General features: G+C 38.1%; 2 protein-coding genes and 1 long non-coding RNA gene across 12 annotated transcripts in view; 2 read left to right on the forward strand and 1 right to left on the reverse strand.

The window, feature by feature from the left end:
• Positions 1 to 32: 32 nt before the first annotated feature.
• LOC105687496 (superoxide dismutase [Mn], mitochondrial) lies at positions 33 to 1,367 on the forward strand. The gene is made up of 3 exons (XM_012403181.4): positions 33 to 207; positions 430 to 737; positions 829 to 1,367. The coding sequence occupies exons 1-3, from the start codon at positions 170 to 172 to the stop codon at positions 1,155 to 1,157; spliced, it is 675 nt and encodes a 224-aa protein (XP_012258604.2). The 5' UTR covers positions 33 to 169; the 3' UTR covers positions 1,158 to 1,367.
• A 395-nt stretch (positions 1,368 to 1,762) lies between these two features.
• On the reverse strand, positions 1,763 to 5,698 carry LOC125500753. The gene is made up of 2 exons (XR_007278214.1): positions 4,934 to 5,698; positions 1,763 to 4,632 (listed from the first exon to the last, which is right to left on the reverse strand). It is a non-coding gene; the product is annotated as an uncharacterized LOC125500753 (long non-coding RNA).
• A 30-nt stretch (positions 5,699 to 5,728) lies between these two features.
• The window catches only part of LOC105687492 (kinesin-like protein unc-104), a 28,181-nt gene continuing 10,812 nt past the window's right edge, over positions 5,729 to 23,097 (forward strand). For 2 of the 10 annotated variants that reach the window (XM_020853200.2, XM_020853205.2), the window contains exons 1-17: positions 5,729 to 5,952; positions 9,309 to 9,458; positions 12,651 to 12,733; positions 12,852 to 12,930; positions 13,038 to 13,383; positions 13,491 to 13,746; positions 14,027 to 14,029; positions 14,148 to 14,305; positions 14,487 to 14,626; positions 16,553 to 16,591; positions 18,025 to 18,162; positions 18,254 to 18,700; positions 18,779 to 18,981; positions 19,426 to 19,543; positions 20,424 to 20,596; positions 20,732 to 20,910; positions 22,590 to 22,727. In XM_020853200.2, the coding sequence (XP_020708859.2) occupies positions 9,359 to 9,458; positions 12,651 to 12,733; positions 12,852 to 12,930; positions 13,038 to 13,383; positions 13,491 to 13,746; positions 14,027 to 14,029; positions 14,148 to 14,305; positions 14,487 to 14,626; positions 16,553 to 16,591; positions 18,025 to 18,162; positions 18,254 to 18,700; positions 18,779 to 18,981; positions 19,426 to 19,543; positions 20,424 to 20,596; positions 20,732 to 20,910; positions 22,590 to 22,727 (2,600 nt within the window). In that variant the 5' untranslated portion in view covers positions 5,729 to 5,952; positions 9,309 to 9,358. The remainder of the gene's footprint in view (positions 5,953 to 9,308; positions 9,459 to 12,650; positions 12,734 to 12,851; positions 12,931 to 13,037; positions 13,384 to 13,490; positions 13,747 to 14,026; positions 14,030 to 14,147; positions 14,306 to 14,486; positions 14,627 to 16,552; positions 16,592 to 18,024; positions 18,163 to 18,253; positions 18,701 to 18,778; positions 18,982 to 19,425; positions 19,544 to 20,423; positions 20,597 to 20,731; positions 20,911 to 22,589; positions 22,728 to 23,097) is intronic. The other 8 variants (XM_020853208.2, XM_020853206.2, XM_012403166.3 and 5 more) reach the window with 8 other exon arrangements.

Here is a 23,097-nt window from a genome sequence, read left to right on the forward strand (position 1 = left end):
GTCCAAGGTGACTTTGTTGAATAAAGCTTGCGTAAATATTTTGCATCAGTGTTGGTATTCGACGTATTCTCAACGAACGGTGGCGAACCCGGCATTTGGCAGGTCACTGACTGAATTCGTTGTCACTGATTTATCGAGAGTTAGAGAATTCGTCAAATTCTGTTTGAATATGTCGACGATGAGACATGCTTTTGGATCAGGGGCCTTGTGAGTTTTCATTTGTTTGTATGCTCTGACAAATTAATTCACAGTTATATAATTGTTAACCTATGATGAATTAAGAGGACAATTCACTTCAATTACTTGATTGTTGCATGTTTTCCGTATACATATCTATAATCGGAGTACATTGTTATGTAATTTTAAAAACATTTCCACCCAGATAGGTAATGTTATTCTTCTTGTCATTAGTAACTTGGATTTTCTTAGGAACGTGTATAGATACACCAGGAATGTCATTGCAAGAAATAAGCATACCCTGCCCGAGCTGCCCTACGACTATAGAGCATTGGAGCCGATAATCTCTGCCAAAATTATGGAGCTCCATCATAGCAAACATCATGCTACCTATGTTAATAATTTAAATATTGCTGAGGAGAAACTCGAAGAAGCTGTGAACAAATGTGATGTTGGTGCCCAAATTACCCTAGCTCCTGCAATAAAATTCAATGGTGGTGGGCATGTCAATCATTCGATATTTTGGAACAACTTGTCACCGAACGGTGGACAACCAGATGGTAAATTTTCTGTTAGGTGCTTCTGGAATTGGTTCGTTCACTTTCAACTCGATTCATCATCAGTTATATATTTTGAACATTTGTTATTCAGGTGCGCTTCTGAAGCAAATTAAGACGGACTTTTTGAGCTTAGAGGAACTGAAAAAGCGTTTGTCAGAGGCTACTGTAGCTGTACAAGGTTCTGGCTGGGGTTGGCTTGGCTACAACACAAGGGATAAAAGACTAGAGATTGCCACATGTGCGAACCAAGATCCTCTGCAAGCGACAACTGGTCTCATTCCACTTTTTGGTATTGATGTTTGGGAACATGCCTATTATCTACAGTATAAAAATCTCAGGCCAGAATACGTCAAAGCAATATTTGATATCGCAAATTGGAACGACATAAATGACCGTTTCAAAAAAGCAGCGGGAGTTTAAATTATGCAACCGTGTAATTTCATAGTATCTCCAAGAAACATATTCTGAGCGTACATGAACCCAGGCAACATAAATAATGGTGTTAAAGTAAATATTAAAATCAGGTCTACGGTCGTACTTGTAGACAAACATTACATGGCGCTCAATACATGTGAGCTTGTATTACTGATTCTTTATACGTATACGATATTATATCAATTCGGAATCGTGTATCGGGTGTGCGTTAGATTTGCCATCTTCAAATTCTTCCAGACGTAAGTGAAATCTCAGCATTCAGCTCTCTTAATCAATGTTAGCCTTTCGGAACTAGAATTATGAAAGATGTCCAGTTCTTGTCATTGTGAAAATTTGAAAAAAAAATTTGTATCCCTGGAAATATTGGAAGATGACAAATAATACGCATCTTATTGTACAAACATCCATTCTTCAATGCTTCTCACAATAACATGTGCTTACAAATTGTCTGAACAGAAGATTACGAGTATAATTTTTTTTTATAGTCAAAAGTCTACTGAATAAAAAATCTCGGGTAGCATAACTATTGGTTATGATCGAACGGTAATATGATAATAATTTACATGGTTGTTATGGAATCGTTCGCTGCAGAAACCACGAAAGATATCGACTCGTTGTCAGCGATAATCGATGGCGTGCATGAACGAAGGAATGCCGGAGCCCTGAACCGTTGCCGTTGCCATTGACAGGGCTCCGCGACCTCATCGTCAGCTGTTTTCGGATATTCCTCGGCCTATCCGGTGAGTCAGAGGTTACTTTAATCTTTCCCAGAGATAATTACGGTGTTATGATCGAAAAAAATTTCAACATAATTAGTCTCTTGATGATGGTATAATAATGGTATAATGAATCATACATGTCATGTTCGCAGTAATCTCTTTGTGAACAATTTTTGCGTTGAATGAACGACGTACGCTCACTGTCAACCGTCGATTGACAAACTGGCACATAATTTATTTGAATATACGTAACATGGCATCGGCACAGCACGCCCTTGTTTATCTCCATTTTCCTTCATTCGAAAAGATCGGAATATTATTATAGCAAACCTAGTTAACTTTAGCGATTTTTCTATCGTTCTATGCAGAGCCCTACGCAATGCGCTTGTTTGTGACGAACAACATCCGACATGGAACAATGAACAGGATTTATGGTATCAGCATAAGCTTTTACTGAAAATGTTCACGTTCATAATTATTTATTACCAATACGCGATATGTTTTACGAAATCGTTAAAACGAGTATTAACTCTCCATATTCACCATGAGTAAATTTTACCCATACCAATTTTTGTATCGGTGTATTTTTTTACAAGTTTACCAATACATATGAGATTTTTTTCTCCAACGTATTGTAATTGAAATTTTTACATACCGACTTTTGATACATGTTCTCAACAATGTTCAAAGTATTTTCTAGTATTTTTTCAATCGCGACCCGACTGAAAGTATTCACGCAGCAACCATTTGAACTTGGCTGGGTTAATATGACACAGTGTGACTACTATGTTATTCTATTGCAGTGTCATCACGGAGGCTTATAGGAATTGAGTTACGAATATTTAGCAACACGATGAAGCGGATCCGATGTCAGTGTCGCCATTGAGAATTAGCGTTTACCTCTTTCCCCAAATCTATGAGTAAAAAGATAAATCAGCTCATTCCTGCTATGGAATGCCGTTATGCTGCAGCAACGAATTCGGTCCTGAATTCGTTGACTGTAGTGTACGTAAGAATTTGGTCGTAGTCATTCAGGTCGCAGTCATTGTTCAGCTGTCAAGCTGGATATGCCATAGTTGGTGTTTACTTTAATACGGGTGTATTTTCTTGAATATCTCCACGATGACGACGAAGAGCAGGATATCCGTTCGTCATTATAGTATATAGCGGTATCCACCGAAATTGAGAAAAATTTACGTTGAATGCATCATCCTCAACTGTGGACCTGCAGTTGTTCATTTCGATTATTATTGAGGCCAAACTCCGAGCACAATCATAAAAAACGTCGCTCTCACCCATCGTGAGAAAAAGAATTATGGGTCAACTGCAAATCAAAGCGATTGATATTATTTCATGGCCATAAAATCATTGTAATTTTTCTATCAGTTTTAGAATTTAGAGAACTAAACATTTGTGAGTATGAGACCCCGTATAGACTTTCTTGCTCAACTACTCTTTTCGTTGGGTACTATAGGTATGATTATTTCCCTTTATGATTATTTGATTATTTTAATAGTCAAGCGTCTCCAGAAAATTTAACATCGAAGGTACACCGTACCGTTTTCTGTGTCAATGAGGTCACATTACGCAAGCATTCGTCTGTATACACGTATGTGTGTAGTATACGTGCAATTTCCATCTCGCTCCTGCCATTACGGGAATATGTGCATGTATATGAATCGTGATTTGAATTGCTCAGAGTCTGAAGAGCGGAGGAATTGAGAATTGCAGGTAGATTAGAGTTGAGAGGCCCTGCACATTTGCAAGTGAGGAATAGGGGGTTCGTCACAAAGATCGTAGCTGTGGGGTTCTGATGACTCACGTTGTGCGTTGCCAGGGCGGCGGCGCGAGCCATGTCTATATGCTAGCGAGAATTTATACATACATATGTATACACTCCAATATAGGAATAGGAAAAAGGTGGGGACGGTGAAACTAGCGAAATCGCAAAGGTATGGAGTAGGAGACGAGGTCGCGAAGGGCATAGAGGGCGATGCAAGGGATTGCCGTGCACGGTGCGCCAGACACCATCGATTTACGGTGCTTCCCATTCTCTTTCAAGTCAAAACCAACTCCTACTCACGAATATACGTACGTACGTACGTATGCAACTGTACCTAACTGTGCGACACCCGCGAAATTTGTACGTAAAACCTCGATTATCCAGGGTCGAAGGGACCGAATACTCGACAGATAATTGAGAACCACGGATAATCAGAATTGGCAGTTCGTAACGAGATTTTTGCGCTCTTGTTATAACGATTGCCGATCATTTTTAAATACATACATATGTCGTACCTCTACATATATGTATACGCTTGCGCGCATAACGCGTGATTCCCTTGAAAAATTATAAGATTCATACGTATGTACATATAATTCCGAAAGCTCGGTACGGTTAAACCGCAGCACGGTAGATCCGCACCCGGATAATCGAGGTTCTACGTATTATCCATTTTATCGAATCTATTCTTGCCCTATAAATCCACCTCTAATAATATTGCTGCACCGTCGGATCTGGAAAATTGAATTGGGAAATGGCGGCTTCTCTTCGTCCTTTTTTTCGACCTAATGATAGCTATTCGTGTACTTATTACAATATTTGGGATCCATCACTTATTCTCTCTAGGTAATGTCTAAATATGTATATCACGATTTGTCAGATGAAGGGATAGGCATGCAAGCAATACCCATACTTACATCGCTGATGACATGTCCTCAGGGTAAATGAGGAGTCATTTCTGGAATAAGGTGTAAAAAGAGTATCATTATTTCTGCGGTATAACTTTTCATCGTCTTATATACGAATTAGTTTCATTCCCATCTGTTCGATACGAATGATCCTGAAAATTTCAAATTTCTGCGTCAAGCCCGCAGCTTCCGCGAGATCATCGCGGGATTTTACCGTCATGGATGGACAGACCGATATTCCATGAAAAACTACTTTTTGGATAATATACGTGTAGAGGTCCGAAATTGTACAGATTCGTCGAAATTAGAGTTAGTGGTCACATTGTGGGCTGATATACATATTATACATACCTATATATTAGGTATACGCATACATATCATGTAACAGCGTTAAAAATATAAGGCGAGTGCTTCTGGTTTACCCCGTGTCAAGGGCGGTCGCGTATACGTCTTTAAAGTACCGTCTACTGTACCCGCAGGTTTCTTTTGAACAAGGCGAAGAGTGTTGAATTCGTTTGATTGTGAGTGATAATCTGACACCTCGATCAAGAAGCTCGTTCGAGAACCGATAGGCAATTTCGCAACGATGATCGTTCATCCGATGCGTGTGACTATTAGGCTGTAACGAATCCTTCGAAACTGCGAGAATACAGCAGCGCAGGTATGGAGGGATATCATTAGTTATGTCCGCGAACAGCGTACATCCCGGTGCAACTGTATATATATTATCGTAACAATTACTGCAAGGGCAACACACTTTACCGACTAACAATAAGATATACCAGGACGCTGAGGCATACTCGGGGTGATTTCTATTATCCTTCATTTTACTCGTACGATCCACCATTCGAATTCTACCCCGTCTACGCTACGCCTCCACAACCAGCTACGGTGGGACTGGTTTCTTTATTGATTGCTTCAAAGAAATTGACCGTCGCCGCACGCTCCGCATTGGCCGGTCTCGTTTACCGTGTGACGTCACGGGCCACCCTCACTATTGATTTTAGTAAAGAAGAACCCTCCCATTGGAGACTTCTCCCAGAAAAGTGACCTACTATAGACCAGTCACGTGACGATTGGAGGGGTTTGCGTATGCGTATGCGCACCGACCGTATCACCGTTTCTAAGCCGAAAGCTCACCGTTGGTGACGTAGTAGTCACTCGAAAGCTCGCATCCTGACGCCGGGAGACCTTTGTATAGTGTGGACGGGATACAATAATGTCTGCGGTTGTGGCTCGGTACTGCGGTTTAGCTTACAAAACATTTGATATATCGTGCAATTTGTGATTATTTTTTTAAGTGAAAAGGTATAAAGGAGTTATCACCAACAGAACGGTGAGAATTTTTAACTGTTGGCAATTCGACATCGGTGAGTGTCCTTGAGAATTTCTTCCAAATCGATCCACAGTCGACTATATTCGAGTAGGTCCATTATTCAGAGGCTCTCGCTTCCTCCGGGGAGGCGAATATCTCGCGGTTGGGATTATTTGAGGAGGGTTTTCTTATCTTAAAATTAGATTTACTACCACCAGGTATCGCATCGTAATCACACGATATATCGTCTCCGCATGAAAATTTGGGCACCACAGCAGCTTCGGACTCCCAAAAAACGACGTACCTATATGCAGTTAATATTTTGCCACATGTGGATCGTATCTCAGAAATATATCACGAGGCTATAGACAACTACGAATAATAAGTATATTTATTTCGAGTTTTCGTAAATCGTCACGCCTGAAGATAATGGGTGATCGATAAATTAGCTGTCAAATATTGCAACGAACGTGCGTCACGCCTCTTATGATAAACCCGTGTAATTGTTTATCCTTGAAGTGACGTCACAGTCATAGCAGACGACCGTGCTCACTGCCCCCACCCCCCGCCTACTCACACCCGACTTAACACTGTTTCAACCCTAATTCATTCCACCCATATGAATCGCATATAAATATTCACAGTCCAGTGAATCACCGTGCGTTGTCGCGTCCATTGATTTTCCATGATGTATCAATGAATTGCTGAAATTTTTGCTGCTCGCACGTGAAACCCTTTCTCCAAGAACCGCACCAAGTATCAACAAACGTTGAATCTCGCGTTGAATTCACCTTATTGCAGTATAAGTGGTTTGTTTGTGTACCTATCCGTCAATATTTATATTCCAGCCATGCCGGTTACTGCTACACATTTATATATTGAACATATGTTGGAATATTGAACTGATCAAGATACTGCACCCACCTCATATCGATATAACAATAGTCACTTAAGTTTTTGCATCTTCAAATATATTGAACGAATCCACTATCGGATATCAAAATGTTGGAAGATTTATCGCATCTTAGGTGTATATATATATATATATATATATATATCGAATAGGTACACAAACCACTTATATTGCAATTCGAAAGAAAAACTCGTCTTGAACAACTTATTGTTTTGTTCCCTAAATCTCTTGGGGCAGTGTTAGCGATCGGCGATCTCGTCATCCCGAGATTGGGGCGCATGACATGCCAGGTAGTACGGAATTTGGTGTCTTGCCCCCATACTCATTGCCGTGGTGCGTTATGTTTCCCTATACACATGTATATAAGTAGGTGTATGTATAGGTGTTGCCTATGCCCACGAGATATCGTGTACCAGTTAGGTAAGGTCTGGGTGAACCTCATCAGGTACGAATCAGACTTTACCTGATGGTAATTTCCTGATGGGGCCCTCATCGGGGTCATCCGAATTCCGCCCAATCGATACAAATCTTCAGAAATATATATTCGCCTGATTATAGGATCTCATCAAGACCATGTAATACAAATCCTGCATGCCTCGCTTATTCCGAAGTATTCGAAAGTTTTGCGATTACCCGACAATGCTGGACTGAGCGCGTATTGGAATGGCCCTCCGAATGGCCCTACTAATGTTTTACTCGTAACGAACACTTCGGTTAAACGGACTTGTTATAAAAATACCACGTTGTTAGAATACCGGCGATGCATTATGATAAACACATTATGATAAACACTCACGTGTACGCGCTACGTGTATCGGTTATACATATATGTATATATTACGTATATACAATATACATATGTATGTACCTTCAAATTGAGGGGAATCCTAAAAAACAATACAATTTTTTTTTCCTAATTCAGGATCCTGGTAAAATCTAATCGTTTCAGGTGGGTATTAACAACTTTAGATTCCCATAATTCATATTTGATATATCACCTGTAATATATGATCGATGAACCTATTTTATGTTTTTGTGCTCTTTGGTCGCGTTGGAAATAATTCTTTGCCTATAATAAGTGCAAATATTCATAAATATCTGTAATTTTATTTCACTTCGAATTCCAAATAATCTTTGACGCGACAAAATCACTTCTTCTCGTAGCGAGAAAAGTTTTCAAAAATGCTATACCACCCTAGCTATGTTCAGAGATAAAAATCGATTAATTGTGAAATGCGAAAATTCTTGTTACCATCTCTGTGAAGTAATATCAATATGAGATCGAATGGAGCACTTGTGGTTAATTAAAACTTACAATTAAAAATTATATTACAGTTTTGATGAATCTTCGGAAATACAGGGTTACCTATACATATGTACATCGTTCGCTCGTTCGTTCTAACAGTTATAGCCTTGGCCAAAGCTATCAGCCACCTTATAGAATTATCGATATCACGGGATCGGTGTGAGTTCGATAGAACGCATATACATAGATATACATACATATATGTATATACATACGTATGTATAATAGCATAATAAGGCGACATTGCCATCAACTGAAATGAATATTTGTTCGGACCCCCTTCGGCCCTCATGACGGCAGCGGTTCCTCCAAGCAAAATTAAAAATCTGGCTGCATCTCTAATACTTCTGGCCAAAGCCGTTACAGTATTACAGTACCTATTACTTGTATGTGTATGTATACTTGTAGCATTCGTAGAGAAATCACAATTTTTTAGCTGCAGCGACACAAAGCTGCAATGCCTGATTTCGATGGTTCGATCGAACCATCCGTACAACCATAGCGTGAATAACAACGTTTCCCGATAAGGAGGTGTCAATGTAACAAACTAATTTATGATTCAACTACCTTGAAGGTTAACGCAAACAACTGAAGGTGATTTGTTGGATATAATTTAGAGACAATCATTCGGAGCCAAATCATAGTAATAATTAATTCGAACTGCAACGCAAGAAAAGCAGTGATTCTCGATTTTATATAATCCTATCGCGAAGAACATCGACAACTATAATTTCGCATACGCGCGAATGGATCACGAATGATACCGCTTCGCCGGGGCACCAAAAGCGCTTGCAATTACGATTGCAACGGTATTTCTATACGCCATATCTGTCTCCATCATAATTATATCGAGCGTGTATCAACATTCTGGAATAATGAATCAGGCGATGAAATACTTATATTTCATTCATTTGCTTCGTTGAGAAGATAGTCGGATGTTCGTCATTTATTCATTTACATATTATATCATAGGGGCTCCTCCTTGAGCGATTGTGCCAACTTTATGCCCGGCGTTTCACCGAAAACTATCGTCATTGTCCATGGTGTTGCAAGGTTTTTCGCCGTTATTACAGCGTATAGAGAGATAATTATAGGTCGCCGCTCTTTCTATTCTATATGTATATTCTACATACACATGTGTAAGAATCACGTTGTCATATCTATCTAAAGCAATTATTCCAAAATGTTTCAGAAAAACCTCAAGGGATACCCGCATAGAAGGTAACTCGAAAAGGCCATAAAATGTCGTCGGTGAAGGTGGCGGTGCGGGTGAGACCCTTCAATAATCGTGAATTGTCCCGCGAAGCTCAATGTATCATTGACATGGTTGGCAATACAACGTGTAAGTTATAATTCCATTGAAAAATATTATTACAATATTAACGGCGAGAGAAATGGAACAAGAATTATGCATAAAGGTACAGAACGTCCATGGATGATAGGATTAGCGGTACTATGTATACACAGTATATGGGTGTATATAGTAATTCGGAAATTCGACGTTCGTGATAATCGCTATGATTTATCAGGACTTGGGGATTTTTTCTCTATTCGTCCTTCGTTATCGATAATACGTATGTAAATACGTTCTCCGTCCTGATGTTACGTCAGTTATATTCGATTGTTCCGTTACATTTTTCAATTTAGGCAAACGTGATTCAGAGCCAGGGATCGAGATGATGTGGAAGACATTCTTCTATTTTGTTCATTCATTTCTCTATATCTCGTTTTTTATTTTTACCTTTTCTTTGTATAATGTAGCAATTACTCTCGTGTAGGTATACATACATACATATTTGTGCACATCCAGAGTAGACTCCTCGGGACGAACAAAATCTATCATATAATCGTATAGAACTCGAGAAAATTGCATACTGCAAATATTTAATTGTGAGTTTGTTATATAACATAACGTGGACTTTTTCGAAGCAACGACTTGAAAAAAAATGTATACGGTCGAGTCTTATTCCGGTAGAAGAGACCGGCGTCAAATGAATTTTCAACCTTGGTTAAAAATTGATATTTTTCCTAAAATTTCTGTTTCTTGCAATCTGCATGTTCGATTTTGAAAAGTTTTTATTTTCTATTCAGTCATCTTTTCACCCGAACATCATTTTCTACCGAAACTCTTGAGTTCCCGATAAATACTTTGCACTTTTATAGTTCCCCGTCTCCAATATTTTATCGGTAACGTATACCTATAATATATTGAAAATTACTCTGTCGATTGATTTGCGTCAACTCCACGTATAATGTACATACGTACACACATACAGTCGTTGAAGGTATAAAATGAAACAATAATTCCGTACCTTCGATGAAGCTATACCTTTTCGGTTCAGAGTTGAACGAGGTTTTTCCTTTCAACGGAAATGTATTCTGCTCTTGCGAATATATGTTACTTTGTTGGGAGAGGGTAGTACCGTGCAGAGACGCGAAAGGATAGAAAGACATAAATACGGGCAGCATCTCGAGCAGCTCATGCAAGATCAATACGAGGCCAACGTCGCCACGGCCGCTGATTGTGGGAGTAGCTGTGTACATATGTATATTCTCTTCTATTGGTATTTCTCCCTCCCTTCCTCACCCCTTTTGATTCCAGCTTATATTCGTCGCGTTTTGGCTCTGCCTATGACACCTATGTCATCAGGTGATATGGTTATTTCGATGTAGTTTTAGTCTCTATAAAATCCATCGTTCAACCGGTACCAATTTCTCTTATACTTGATGAACTGATCGAAATATATAAAGCAACGAAACGATGTGAGTCATAATCCGTTATCATTCGCAACTAGATAGCCTGCAAGCACCGGATCGTGTTCGATTATATATACATATATATCGAACAATATCCGTTGTTAACTTGATGTTCGCGGAAATGGAACTCGTACTCCGCGGAACTATAGGCAACCATCACCTCTGCTACTATAGCTACTACCATATATCTATGCTACTACATAAACCCACCAAGATCAATACCCGTTTCCTTGCTTCCCTCAGTTGATGCTTCCATGTCGAGTATCGATCATTTTATTTTTAAGCTTATTTATTTATTTATCCATTTATTTATTCGACGTTATTCTTTTCTGTGTTTTTCTTCTACTTTGAGGGCCTATTCGCACAATCCATATCTCATTGTCGGTACGCAGCTGCAAAGAAGCAAATGCACGTATCGCTCCGAAACAATTCTCTAATATGCTGTCATACGTGGGTATCGTTCTGTACATAATGTTGACGCAAAGTATACGCACTCGAATAGGAAATAGAGAATTTCGGATAATTTAGGATGGATGGCCCCAACGGACAGAGATAGCGAATATGGTCCGAATCTATATCTATAGGAGCTCAGGTTTTACGAATATTCTTTGGTACAAGTTATATCAGCTCTTCAAGCAACCTTACGTATGAAATCCGAGCTAAATTTTCTCAACAGCTCAGCTCCGATGGGTAAACTTTAAACATTACAGGCTATCTCTCTCCGTTGATTAGGTTTCCTGGAATCACCCTAATATCATGACCGTCAATATCGTCATTTTCCACTAGATTGTCGACGATCTTGAAATATTAATATAATCGTCTCGTACAATCCCATACCGATCATTGAGTTATTATTCAAAGACTATGATTCGTTTATCGAGATACAACTTGCAATATTTTGGAATCTTTTTTTGTACTATATGTGTTAATAGAGTATCGGCACACATGCCGGTATATATAGTTACGTTATAAGTTTAAGCTAAAATAATCAGTTATGAACATAATTTCGTTATCAGATCTAATTACAGGACGCCGATTTGATCGGCAGTGTTTTCTATAACTATTAAATCACAATTTGTATAGTCAATGCGTCCGCCACTCACAATCAGCGTACGATACTGTTTTCCTCTGTATATTTCGATTCGCTTCGAACCCATCCCTATAGATCTTACATTTATTGTTAGATACATAGAATGAGCTGGTGAATGAGGCAAGAATCACAGCGATAAAAGTAAAAGCCCTACCGAGAGAGAACAGAAAGTAATGTATAATAATACTATAAATAATGTATTATTTTCGTTGAGTGAACGCTGACCAACTTACGTAATTTGCCTGCGATGCCTCTGATATACCCGGGGCCTTTCATATTGTTTATGTGATTTCGCACCTAGTTTTGGCTCACGCTCGACTAAATTTTATGTATTTAAATTTGGAAAGAGCTGTAGAATTCAACGAGGGTCCTTAGACCTATTTTTGGTTCGAGCAGAATCCTAGCTTTATCATGTATACCTATGTACAGTTAAGGGTAATCAAATTATCACAGTCCACCGTCACATTTCAATCATCGATAATGAACGGTAGGGGAAATTGAGGTTCTTTAGCAATCGAACATCTTCGACGATCGGCTGATTAGTTGTTACACAAGATTCTTAATGGGTGACACGAGTCCAGCGTATGATTCGTTGGTAATCGCGAAAGAATTTGCTGTATGTAGATATTTTAGCGCTGCACAAATTGATATTCTCTTTTGATATTGTTGCTTCATTTGACTCTACAGCTATCGTCAACCCGAAAGCACCACCTGGAACCAAAGACGCTGTCAAAAGCTTCAACTATGACTACTCGTATTTCTCCATGGACGTGAGTACTAAATAATGTTGGATTTTGAATGCACCGGTCAGTTTAAATTGAGTCGTTGTATCTAATATCTTCGTTTCAATCGTCTAATAGCTATTATTCGATATTATTCGACTTACAGCCTAACGATGATAATTATTCTTCACAAATCATGGTGTACAAAGATATCGGGGAGGAAATGTTGCAGCATGCGTTTGAAGGTAAGAATATAATGTTATCGATTCGCACGTTTTATTTCGTAAGTTTTTTAGACGCACGCACTCGTATGGATATCCCATACATACCACATCTGACTTGATTCCTTCAGGATACAACGTATGTATTTTCGCTTACGGACAAACCGGAGCGGGCAAATCCTATACAATGATGGGAAAACAGGAGGAAGGTCAAGAAGGAATTATTCCACAGATATGTGATGATCTGTTTAGAAAAATTAGTAGAAATTCTAGCGACGAGCTCAAATATTCCGTCGAGGTGAGCTACATGGAAATATATTGCGAACGAGTACGTGATCTGCTGAATCCCAAAAATAAGGGAAATTTACGAGTAAGAGAACATCCTCTTCTTGGTCCGTATGTCGAAGACTTATCCAAGCTAGCGGTCATGTCGTATCAAGATATTCACGATCTTATTGACGAGGGAAACAAAGCAAGGTTAGTGAAATATATCGATTATAATATTGTATTATATTACCAGCCCACTAATTATACCCGTGTGTGGGACTTGCTGTATACACGTCAAAATTTACATCGTTTCACAGGACCGTTGCGGCCACAAACATGAACGAGACATCGAGCAGATCTCACGCAGTTTTCACAATATTTTTCACACAACAGAGGCATGATAGTACAACGGATTTAGTGACGGAAAAAGTCAGCAAGATCTCGTTGGTGGACTTGGCTGGTTCTGAAAGGGCAGATTCTACAGGTGCAAAAGGTACCAGGCTCAAAGAAGGTGCCAATATCAATAAAAGTTTGACTACTCTGGGGAAAGTCATCAGCGCATTAGCTGAAATCGTGAGTACTTGAAGGTCGATCATATTGAAAAACGTTTCTAACGATGCTATTTCGTTCATTTGTGTTCTTGGAAAATGGCTTTTGTAGATACAGATTTTTGCATTGATTCAAAGTGAATTTGGAATCTCTGCGAGTGTAGTAGGCTCTTTGCTATGATTGGAAAATAAATCCTGGATTTATATTCTAAGCCACAGTATTCTTTTATCTTTAAATGTTGAATATATTTTCTGAAACTAATCGAATTTACTCGACTTTCAATCCTTTCAACGTGGATCTGAAGGCGGTAAGTCTCTCCTATAATTCAAATGAGTATCTAACAATAAACAGATGTTCATTGATTTTACAATTGGTATTTAATTCGTTGATGAATCACCACACGCGTGAACGTAATTACATTTCAGGCAACAAAGAAAAAGAAGAAAGCAGACTTCATTCCATACAGAGATTCGGTTTTAACCTGGTTATTGCGTGAAAATCTTGGTGGCAATTCTAAAACTGCAATGATCGCCGCTGTCAGTCCAGCTGATATCAATTACGACGAAACCCTCTCCACATTAAGGTAAGAGGAAATGTCCACTCTAAAAGGTTGCCTCCTTAGAATATTCAATGACGTATCAACTTTCGTGATTTATTTAATAACTTTTCATACACTCTTAAGTTGAGCTAGTAAGGCAAACTTATAATCAAAATTTGCACAGAGAAGATAATGTTTTTGAATTTCTCTGATTCTTGTATCACAGATATGCGGACAGGGCGAAACAGATCGTATGCAAAGCTGTTGTCAATGAGGATGCTAATGCTAAGCTCATCAGAGAACTGAAAGAAGAAATTCAGAAACTACGGGAACTTCTGAAACAAGAAGGCATCGACGTACAAGAAGGTAATTCAACAGTTCTCTTATTCGGAAAAATTTCAGCCATCTAGTGTAAATATACCCGTTACTACTAATATAATTATTCAATTGGAAGTGAAGATCGTACAAACCTATGACAGGGTGCAACACTTATCATAGTCTCAAAAATCACTTTATTGGAGCTGATGTACGGAGAGAAAACTAATTGTAAGATACGTACCGTTCACGCCCGTTCGTAAGCCTCATTATGAATTAGTGGCCTATGTGGGTGAAAGTTTTTTCGGCAAAGGCCAAAATATGCTAGTATTACGCGAGGCATTTCCACGTATCTTTCCTACTCACTCAACACGAAATACTTCTAAAACACTTCGAAAATTTTCAAATCCTTCAAATCTTTTATTGTCTTGGAAAGATATAAAGTATAAACCTCAAGTTTTGTGAGACTTTTGAAACCATCGTCTGAGTTATTTGTGCGAAATATTTTCAGAATGTATTTTAAACGGTCGATTTTATCTGTTCACAAACATTTGGTGCAATATTTTGGAAATTCTTTTAAAAAACGCATGTGAAATATCAGGCTGTATGTATGTAATGCATGTAAACATGTTATACATATGTATATGTATACAAGCGAAGCGGTCGAGTTTGTATGATTTGAAATTTAACAAAATACATTTTACACGAGGAAAACAAACAAAAAGTTTAGAACAATTATAAGCTGGGAATCCTTTTAGTCGTAAAATAAAAATTCTCCTCGGTTATAAAAAATCAAAAATCTTTGAAACAATTCTGACAAACAGCAAGCAAATTTTGAGAATTGTGAAAATTTTTTCCGCACTTTCCAAACGAAAGTCTGTGCATTGGATTTTCATGAATCCGAATATAGATAACGCTTATCATGCGATCGTACACAGTGAGGAAATGTGCAACTGGGTAAAATGGTTTGGATTCTCATTGGATCAACGTTTTTCCAGATGTCACTTAAAAAATTAGAAGTATAAAAAAATTAAAAAATGAAAATATCTGTGAACAATATTGAAAACAAATGAAATCGCAGAAATAGTTGTCACCCTATTAACGCGTAAAAACAACATCTATTTAAATTGGGGCGGAACGTCGAGGTTTCCAAAATGTAAATCTCACACAAACGGTCTGAGCGCTGGTGGGCAGCCGAAAAGTAACGTTGCTAGTGGACAGTGGGTCAGGTTGTAAAATCGTCTGAAATTTCGAAAAGTATCTCGGAACAGAAAACGTTGGAGGCAAGCATTTGTGGTTACCTTTACAGCACTATGTTGCAAATTCTCAATTTCAATGTGAATTTGCCGTCATATAACTCTGCCATAGTAACTGTGACAGGCATAGAATGACGACAGTCTTGCAAACATGCTGTACATTCACATTTTTAGCACGTACAGACCAAGGAAATGTGTTTTGCAGAGTGTTTTCGTGATAATTTAATGGAGCTCCAACCGAGACTGCAGTAAATTCTTTTAATTGACGAAACCCCTGTTTTTTATCAATGTAATGACAGGTACATTTCGGCTGTGTGTGCAAGTACGAGAAATCTTGTAGATACATAATTAATCAAGTTGTATTTAAGAAAATATTCTACCGGTGATGTATTTGTTTGTTTCAAGGATTTTAAAAACATTTTAGTGCTGAGTGGGTATTAACTATGAACATCAAGATGAAATGATGAATATAGAATTATAAAATAATGTTCTGTTACTGCCAAATAGGCAAGTACTCATTTGCCATGAGAGTGGATTGATCAGTGCCATTGTTGTGTAGCCAGCCTCAATTATTTAGTTCAATCACTGATATATTTGCTTCCAATTGAGGCTTTAAAATAGCTGTATCATAATTAAGATCAAAATCTCAAATAATCCCTTCAAGAGGTAGGCACGCCATAACATAGTATTATTTTGTTTGTCCCTTTTGTGCTCAACGTAGGGCCAGATGGCAAAGTCACTTATGAAAAGAAAGAATCTAGTAAGTAACTCACTAACCACATCCGAACACCTTTCACCTGAGTCAGCTTTCACGGCCAAGCTACATTCTCGTGTACTGATTCTGCTTCGGCTGCATTTTTACAGCTGTTCGTACAAAAAATTTCAGTTCATCCAATTCCCAAGATTGAAGCTGTAAAAATTTTATTGATAGAGTTTCGATAGCAACATACCCCGTGTAGCCCGTCTTAAACTGTACGACACTATTTGTCGCACGTTCCCGCAAGATGTTTGCAATGTAATGATTTAGTGACACTGATCGTTTTTCAGTGACGAGCAGTGCCACCTTGTTATTATAATTTAAGTCGCACATACTTTTGAAAGGTGTAAAATAAACCTGGACTTTGATAAATCTCAATAGTTATAATGGCAACATAAAGTTCAACTGTATTCTGGTATTGAATATACCAGAATTCAACTGTTTAAAAAAAAAACTAAGATCTGATTTTAAAATCTCATTTTTCAATACTGTGTCGCTATGATTCGTTTGTAACTTGAATAATAAGGGATACCTTTCATTGGCACGGAAAACAACTTTTGAAAAATTTGAAAATGATTAACAATTGTGATTAAAGGAAATTAAAAATCGAACTGTAAGATACATGGTATGTTACATTTGGAATTCATCGCCAATTTTGCATTTGCTTCAGCTTGATCCCACTTCTGTCTAATACCAAGTATAAGTGTCTACCTTTTGTCCCATTATATAACATTGAGATCAATTGGCTTTCTTCCCACTAAAACATGGCTGCATGGCAGATATTTTTTGCACTGTACCAAATGAATTGGTTAGTGCGTGGAGGTTTCACACCGGGTGCTAAAATCAGATGTCATTAAAGATACCTGGTAGGCACTGATATGAAGAGTCACATCTTAAGAATATTTCTATTTTATGTGCATGGAGTCCTCGGTTTGAAATTGCCCTTATAGGCTTTCAATGTTCTGTAATTGGTGGTATCAATTCTCTAATCAACCATAACGGATAGAAAGTATCATTACCCGGAAAGTGAAATATGTATACTAAACATGTTTGTAGGATCCTCAAGGCTTCAGCAGTTGTAGAGATTATCTGAGAAATTTTTATCCATTGAACTGGATTTGACCACCTTTGAATCTCTGAACATCTCAATGATTTATGAGGGAAACCTGTAGCATGCAGATCATAGAGAAATTATATATTCTGTTTCTAAAAAATTACAAAAACAAGACACCTAGACATGTGGAGCTCCTGCATTGGCCATACTACCAATGAGTTGTAAATTGTACGCATAAGTACAATTGATAATTACAATAAGTACAATGTAGTTTACCTTCAGTGAAATAGAAGTTGATACCACCTTTTCACTCAGTAATAACACCAACTATACGTTATTATGCATATTATTATCAGTTTCATAAAATCGTTTTTGTGCTCAGGAGATGAGCAGACCATAAGAACTATCAAACGAGACGATGACGTCAAAGAAACTAGACAACGGGTTCCATCGCATCCTGCATCTACTCTTGCTGAGGAAGCTGTTGACCAGTTGCAAGCGAGTGAGAAACTTATTGCTGGTATGCTCCAATTCTTATGATCCCGTTATTTGTTGGTAATGTTTGTTAATCGAGGTGGTAATATTACTTGTACTTAACTTCTGAATAACAGAATTGAACGAAACTTGGGAAGACAAGCTGAAGCGAACGGAATCAATACGCCTACAAAGAGAAGCAGTGTTTGCTGAGATGGGTGTAGCTGTAAAAGAAGATGGCATGACTGTTGGTGTATTCTCACCAAAAAAGACACCGCATTTAGTAAACCTCAATGAAGATCCCTTTATGTCCGAGTGTCTTATTTATTATATAAAAGATGGGTTCACCAGGATTGGTTCCGCTGAAGCTAATATTCCGCAAGACATACAACTTTGTGGTCCATATATTCTAAGTGAACATTGCGCATTTGAAAATCATGAGGGCATCATCACGCTAATACCCAAAAAAGGTGCTCTGATTTACGTCAATGGTCGGGAAATCGAAGAACGTATTATTTTAAAGACTGGATCCCGAGTAATCTTGGGAAAGAACCATGTGTTCAGATTCAATCACCCTGATCAAGGTACTCAGTTCGCGAATACATGTCTCACTACCATTTTTTTTCTGTATCTCTAATCCATGTTTAAATATCTATCTACAGTGCGAGAGCGTCGCGAGAAGAGTTCACCTGCTGAGACACCTGGTAACGGAGAGACAGTTGATTGGAATTTCGCACAAATTGAATTATTGGAGAAACAGGGTATTGATTTGAAAGCTGAAATGGAAAAAAGGCTACTCGTTCTTGAAGAACAATTCCGCAAGGAAAAAGAAGAAGCAGATCAACTCTTCGAAGAACAGAGAAAGGTGATGGACTTCTTTTTTGCAATACTGAGTTGCACTTACAATTCGATGAATTACGTTCAGCTCGAAACAAGTGTTTTTGCGGACATATTAATATATATGTTACCGTGAATGACCGGAATTAGAGAAAGGCGACTTTTACCGGTGAACGTCAACAGATACCAAATACATCGGTAAAAGATCGAATATTTCATTACATTGTTGTACATTCGGACCCTCTCCGGTGTGTGTCGACAATAAAAGATATGCTCTGCATGGTGAATGTCAACATTTACCGGCGTAAGTCAGAAATAAGGGTATTTAGCGAATATTTCGGACATACACTGAACGACTATGTGAATGTTGACATTCACCGGGGAAAGTCGACATTCTCCAGATTTCGGTGTTTCACAGTAACATATACACGTCTTATGGAATAGTTATGTTATAAAGTTGTTCCTTCGACAGAATTATGAAGCACGAATTGATGCTCTCCAGAAGCAAGTTGAAGAGCAGAGCATGACAATGTCTATGTACAGTAGTTATACTCCAGAAGATTTCAACAATATTGAAGAAGATATATTCGGTGAGCATAAATTCATTGGTATTTTTAATCTTGCGATAACCACGGCAAATCACCGATCAATCGATTACAATACCAAGTAACGAAAATGTTCCCATCTTTTCGCCTGTGACTACTATATGGAAACAATATATGAACATATGAACAAACAGAGCAATGTTCAGCGATCAACACCCAAGCGTGTAAATTACTTTGTATCATAATTTCAACTCAAAGTTTGCTAATGAACTAACTTTTTTGCTGCCATTATGTGTTCTGCATGACTACTAGTTATTCCCCATTTACCAACAGTAATCGTTTTTGACTATCTTTCAACTAATTTCTCGCCTCATTTGTATGAAGCATGATTTAATCCCTGCTCCTGTTACTTATGCTGGTATGTATATCACAAATGTGTTCGAATTTAAAAAAATCAAACCTTGAAAGCGATTTGTCAGCTATGGTACTGGAACCAGAATTACCGAGTGTTCCATCTGCAATTTACTTTCACCATAGTTATTGCGTGTAATTAAAGTGTCCGTGAAATTTTATAAACCAATGTCCACGCATATTGACTTTCTTCTCATTTATTACTATAATGGCGCATTGCTAATCAATCAATACTGTTTAAATATCCAAGTGGTATGCAATGTATTTGTAGTCGAACTTGAATTTGAAAAGAAATTTGTGGCGTATTTAACCAGATTCAGCCTTTATGCTAAAAATATACATATCATAAAATATCAAAATTACCAGACAATAAATTTAGCTACTTTAAGTTCAGTGGTCGAAGAAACGAATCAACTGCATCAAAGTGTTGCTTAACTCCTTAAACAATGTCTTTGGGAAATACCTAACGCTTGGCTTTTCTGACTGTGTTGCCTGGTGATGGCTTGCATTTCAGTCAACCCCTTATTTGACGCAGAGAGCAACTGGAGTGAGCGCGAATTCCAGCTAGCAGCTTGGGCATTTCGTAAATGGAAATATCATCAGTTTACCAGTCTCCGAGATGATCTGTGGGGCAACGCTATTTTCCTCAAGGAAGCTAACGCCATTTCTGTAGAGCTTAAGAAAAAGGTCTGTTATTTTCCTCCAATACTCAATCAAAACCATGAGTGCATCTTGACTTTTGAAGCTTCTTAGAACAATGCTACATTATTATCTTATCAAATTGACAAAAACGATTTCGAATGGGTGTCTTGCATTTTCCAGGTTCAGTTCCAGTTTACTCTTTTGACGGACACTTTGTATTCACCATTGCCAGTCGATTTGTTACCAGTACTAGAAGATGAAGATGATGATGAGAGGCCATTCCCTCGGACTATTGTGGCTGTTGAGGTCCAAGATACCAAAAATGGTGCAACACATTATTGGACACTTGATAAGCTAAGGTTGGTAAACAAATATTTTTCCTGTTTCTGGGTATTCAATTCTGTGGTAAACAATATTACTAGAAAAATTAATCACAAAGATGAATAAAAAATATGGGAAACCTCATACTGACATAAACAAGGTATGTCAACCAAAGCTTTGAGGCAAATAATTAGTAGTTGACGCAGAATGTACATTCAATGGTATCGTACATCCTCTCATCGCTCTTTGTTGTGTACATAGACTTTAGAGATAAACCGCGTGCAGCTCCATATACTTAGCCGCTCATTTAGATGGTTGTAGTGCTGATCCCGACGTTTGTTGATCCATTGTGCGTTAATAATTACGAAAACAAAATCTCCTAATAAATTTTGTGTAGTTAGCCCCTCGCTACCGTAAATTTTCAGCAAATCCAATATAATGTATGTGTAATCGTTTATAGTTCGTTAGTAGCTTATGGATAATCCACTCGGGACGATTGTTAGCGATCGGTTTTTTTGTAAATACGTGAAACAAAATTGGGCTAAATTATTAAAAAACAAAATTCCAAAACAGCCGTTTACTGAACAGCCACTGAAATGTTGTACCCTCACTGTAGAGGTTTCTGCGAGATCGAGCGCTGATGATAGCAGATCGAGATTTGAAAGAGTACTACCCCGATTCGTTTATATTGCCATTGTAGGGTTCGCGACCCTACTTTCTGAATGATATGATTCTGAACTTGTGTGACAGAATATCACATAACTATCATTCAAGTCTGGAAGTAAACAAAGTAACTCCTCGGTCAAAGGCCAAAGTATATGAAGCTACCGGGTGCTCCATGCCTCTTTGCTCCGTGCAATTTTTTTTTTATCTCTCAGTCCATCAGGTATTTAGCATTGTCACGTATACATATACATGCAAGGAGTTGAGACTTAAATAGTGAGAGAAGGCAATACTAATAGTTATGCTGACTTTTTCTGACTTCAGTCATCACATTAGAAACAGCATCGATACTGAGGATCGCCATCTTTTACTATTCGAATCTTTCAACTCCTGTGTTCAACTCCGCGCAAGGAGTTCCCATGAAACTGTGGTTATGCATTGAAAATACTTTACAGTATTTATGGTTTTTGAAATTTTTGCGGTTTGAATGGATCAAAGCAAATTCAGGACAGTGCGAAGGCAAAGGTCAGGGCAAATTCATTGTAATGGGAGGTATTCCTTTTCATCACTATAATGCATACAGCTTCACGTTCGATGTCAGGCCGAATTTATTATTATAGCGCTAAAAAATACGAATGCTAAATGCAAAGGCTACTATGTAAAAAGAGCCTTTGCCAGAAATTATTGCCAAGGTGGCAGTTCATAGCCCGATAGTGAGTCAGTTGTTCACGAATATGTAGTTCACGATGTACAAATTAATTATCTTATTTTAAATGAAATCAATTATCAATTTGGTACTAATATCTATTGTTTTATGATGTAGCCCTCTATAATTTATAAATCGAACTCTTGGCTATTTTTTGAAAAGGCTCATGAACCATACCCACGGTACACACATTTGCCAGTAGTAATATGCGTCCAGAATTTATAATTAATTTGTTGTAGCAAATTAGTCACATGACAATCGCGCTAAAATTTTCAACTGCTGTGAACAAATAATTATAACCAATGACTATGAACAGCCACTAATCTGGGTATATATATTGACTTGTAGACAGCGCTTGGAGTTGATGCGACACTTATACAATGAAGACTTGAGTCCCAGCACTCCGGAGGCCAAAGAGGATTTTTTCCCATGCCTTACGGTCTGCTCTAATCAGAAGTTCTCACTCGCAAATCTTTTGCCTTCGAGGTTGGTGCTCAGTCACGCGACACTCTTCCCATTGTTTCTCATATTCTGTACACATTACCGAATGAATTCTACTGTATTTTCATATTTCACACATCATATATAATAGGGATTTCATGCAATGAAGTACATTTATTTTTGCGCTATACAACATGGTGGTAATCTTATACATATATTCCCCCACTACTTTTTGCATGTTATTTGCTTTGTCAGCAGTAATTTCATTACTGGAATAACAATAAATATAGTAAAAAATATATAAGAAATTGAACAGAGACCTTGAGAAGAGCGCAATTCTATATGTGAGGTCACGTTGCTGCGACTTAGCTTTCGATCGATGCACATTGCGAGGGACAGTTTGAATCATCTCAGA

This window comes from Athalia rosae, chromosome 4, assembly GCF_917208135.1.
Source record: "Athalia rosae chromosome 4, iyAthRosa1.1, whole genome shotgun sequence".
Lineage (NCBI taxonomy): Eukaryota > Metazoa > Arthropoda > Insecta > Hymenoptera > Athaliidae > Athalia > Athalia rosae.

Coding starts and splice junctions, on each gene's coding strand:
- LOC105687496 (XM_012403181.4), top strand. CDS start 170: ATGTCGACGATGAGACATGCTTTTGGATCAGGGGCCTT. Junction 208..429: donor GCTTTTGGATCAGGGGCCTT/GTGAGTTTTCAT, acceptor GGATTTTCTTAG/GAACGTGTATAGATACACCA. Junction 738..828: donor GAACGGTGGACAACCAGATG/GTAAATTTTCTG, acceptor TTTGTTATTCAG/GTGCGCTTCTGAAGCAAATT.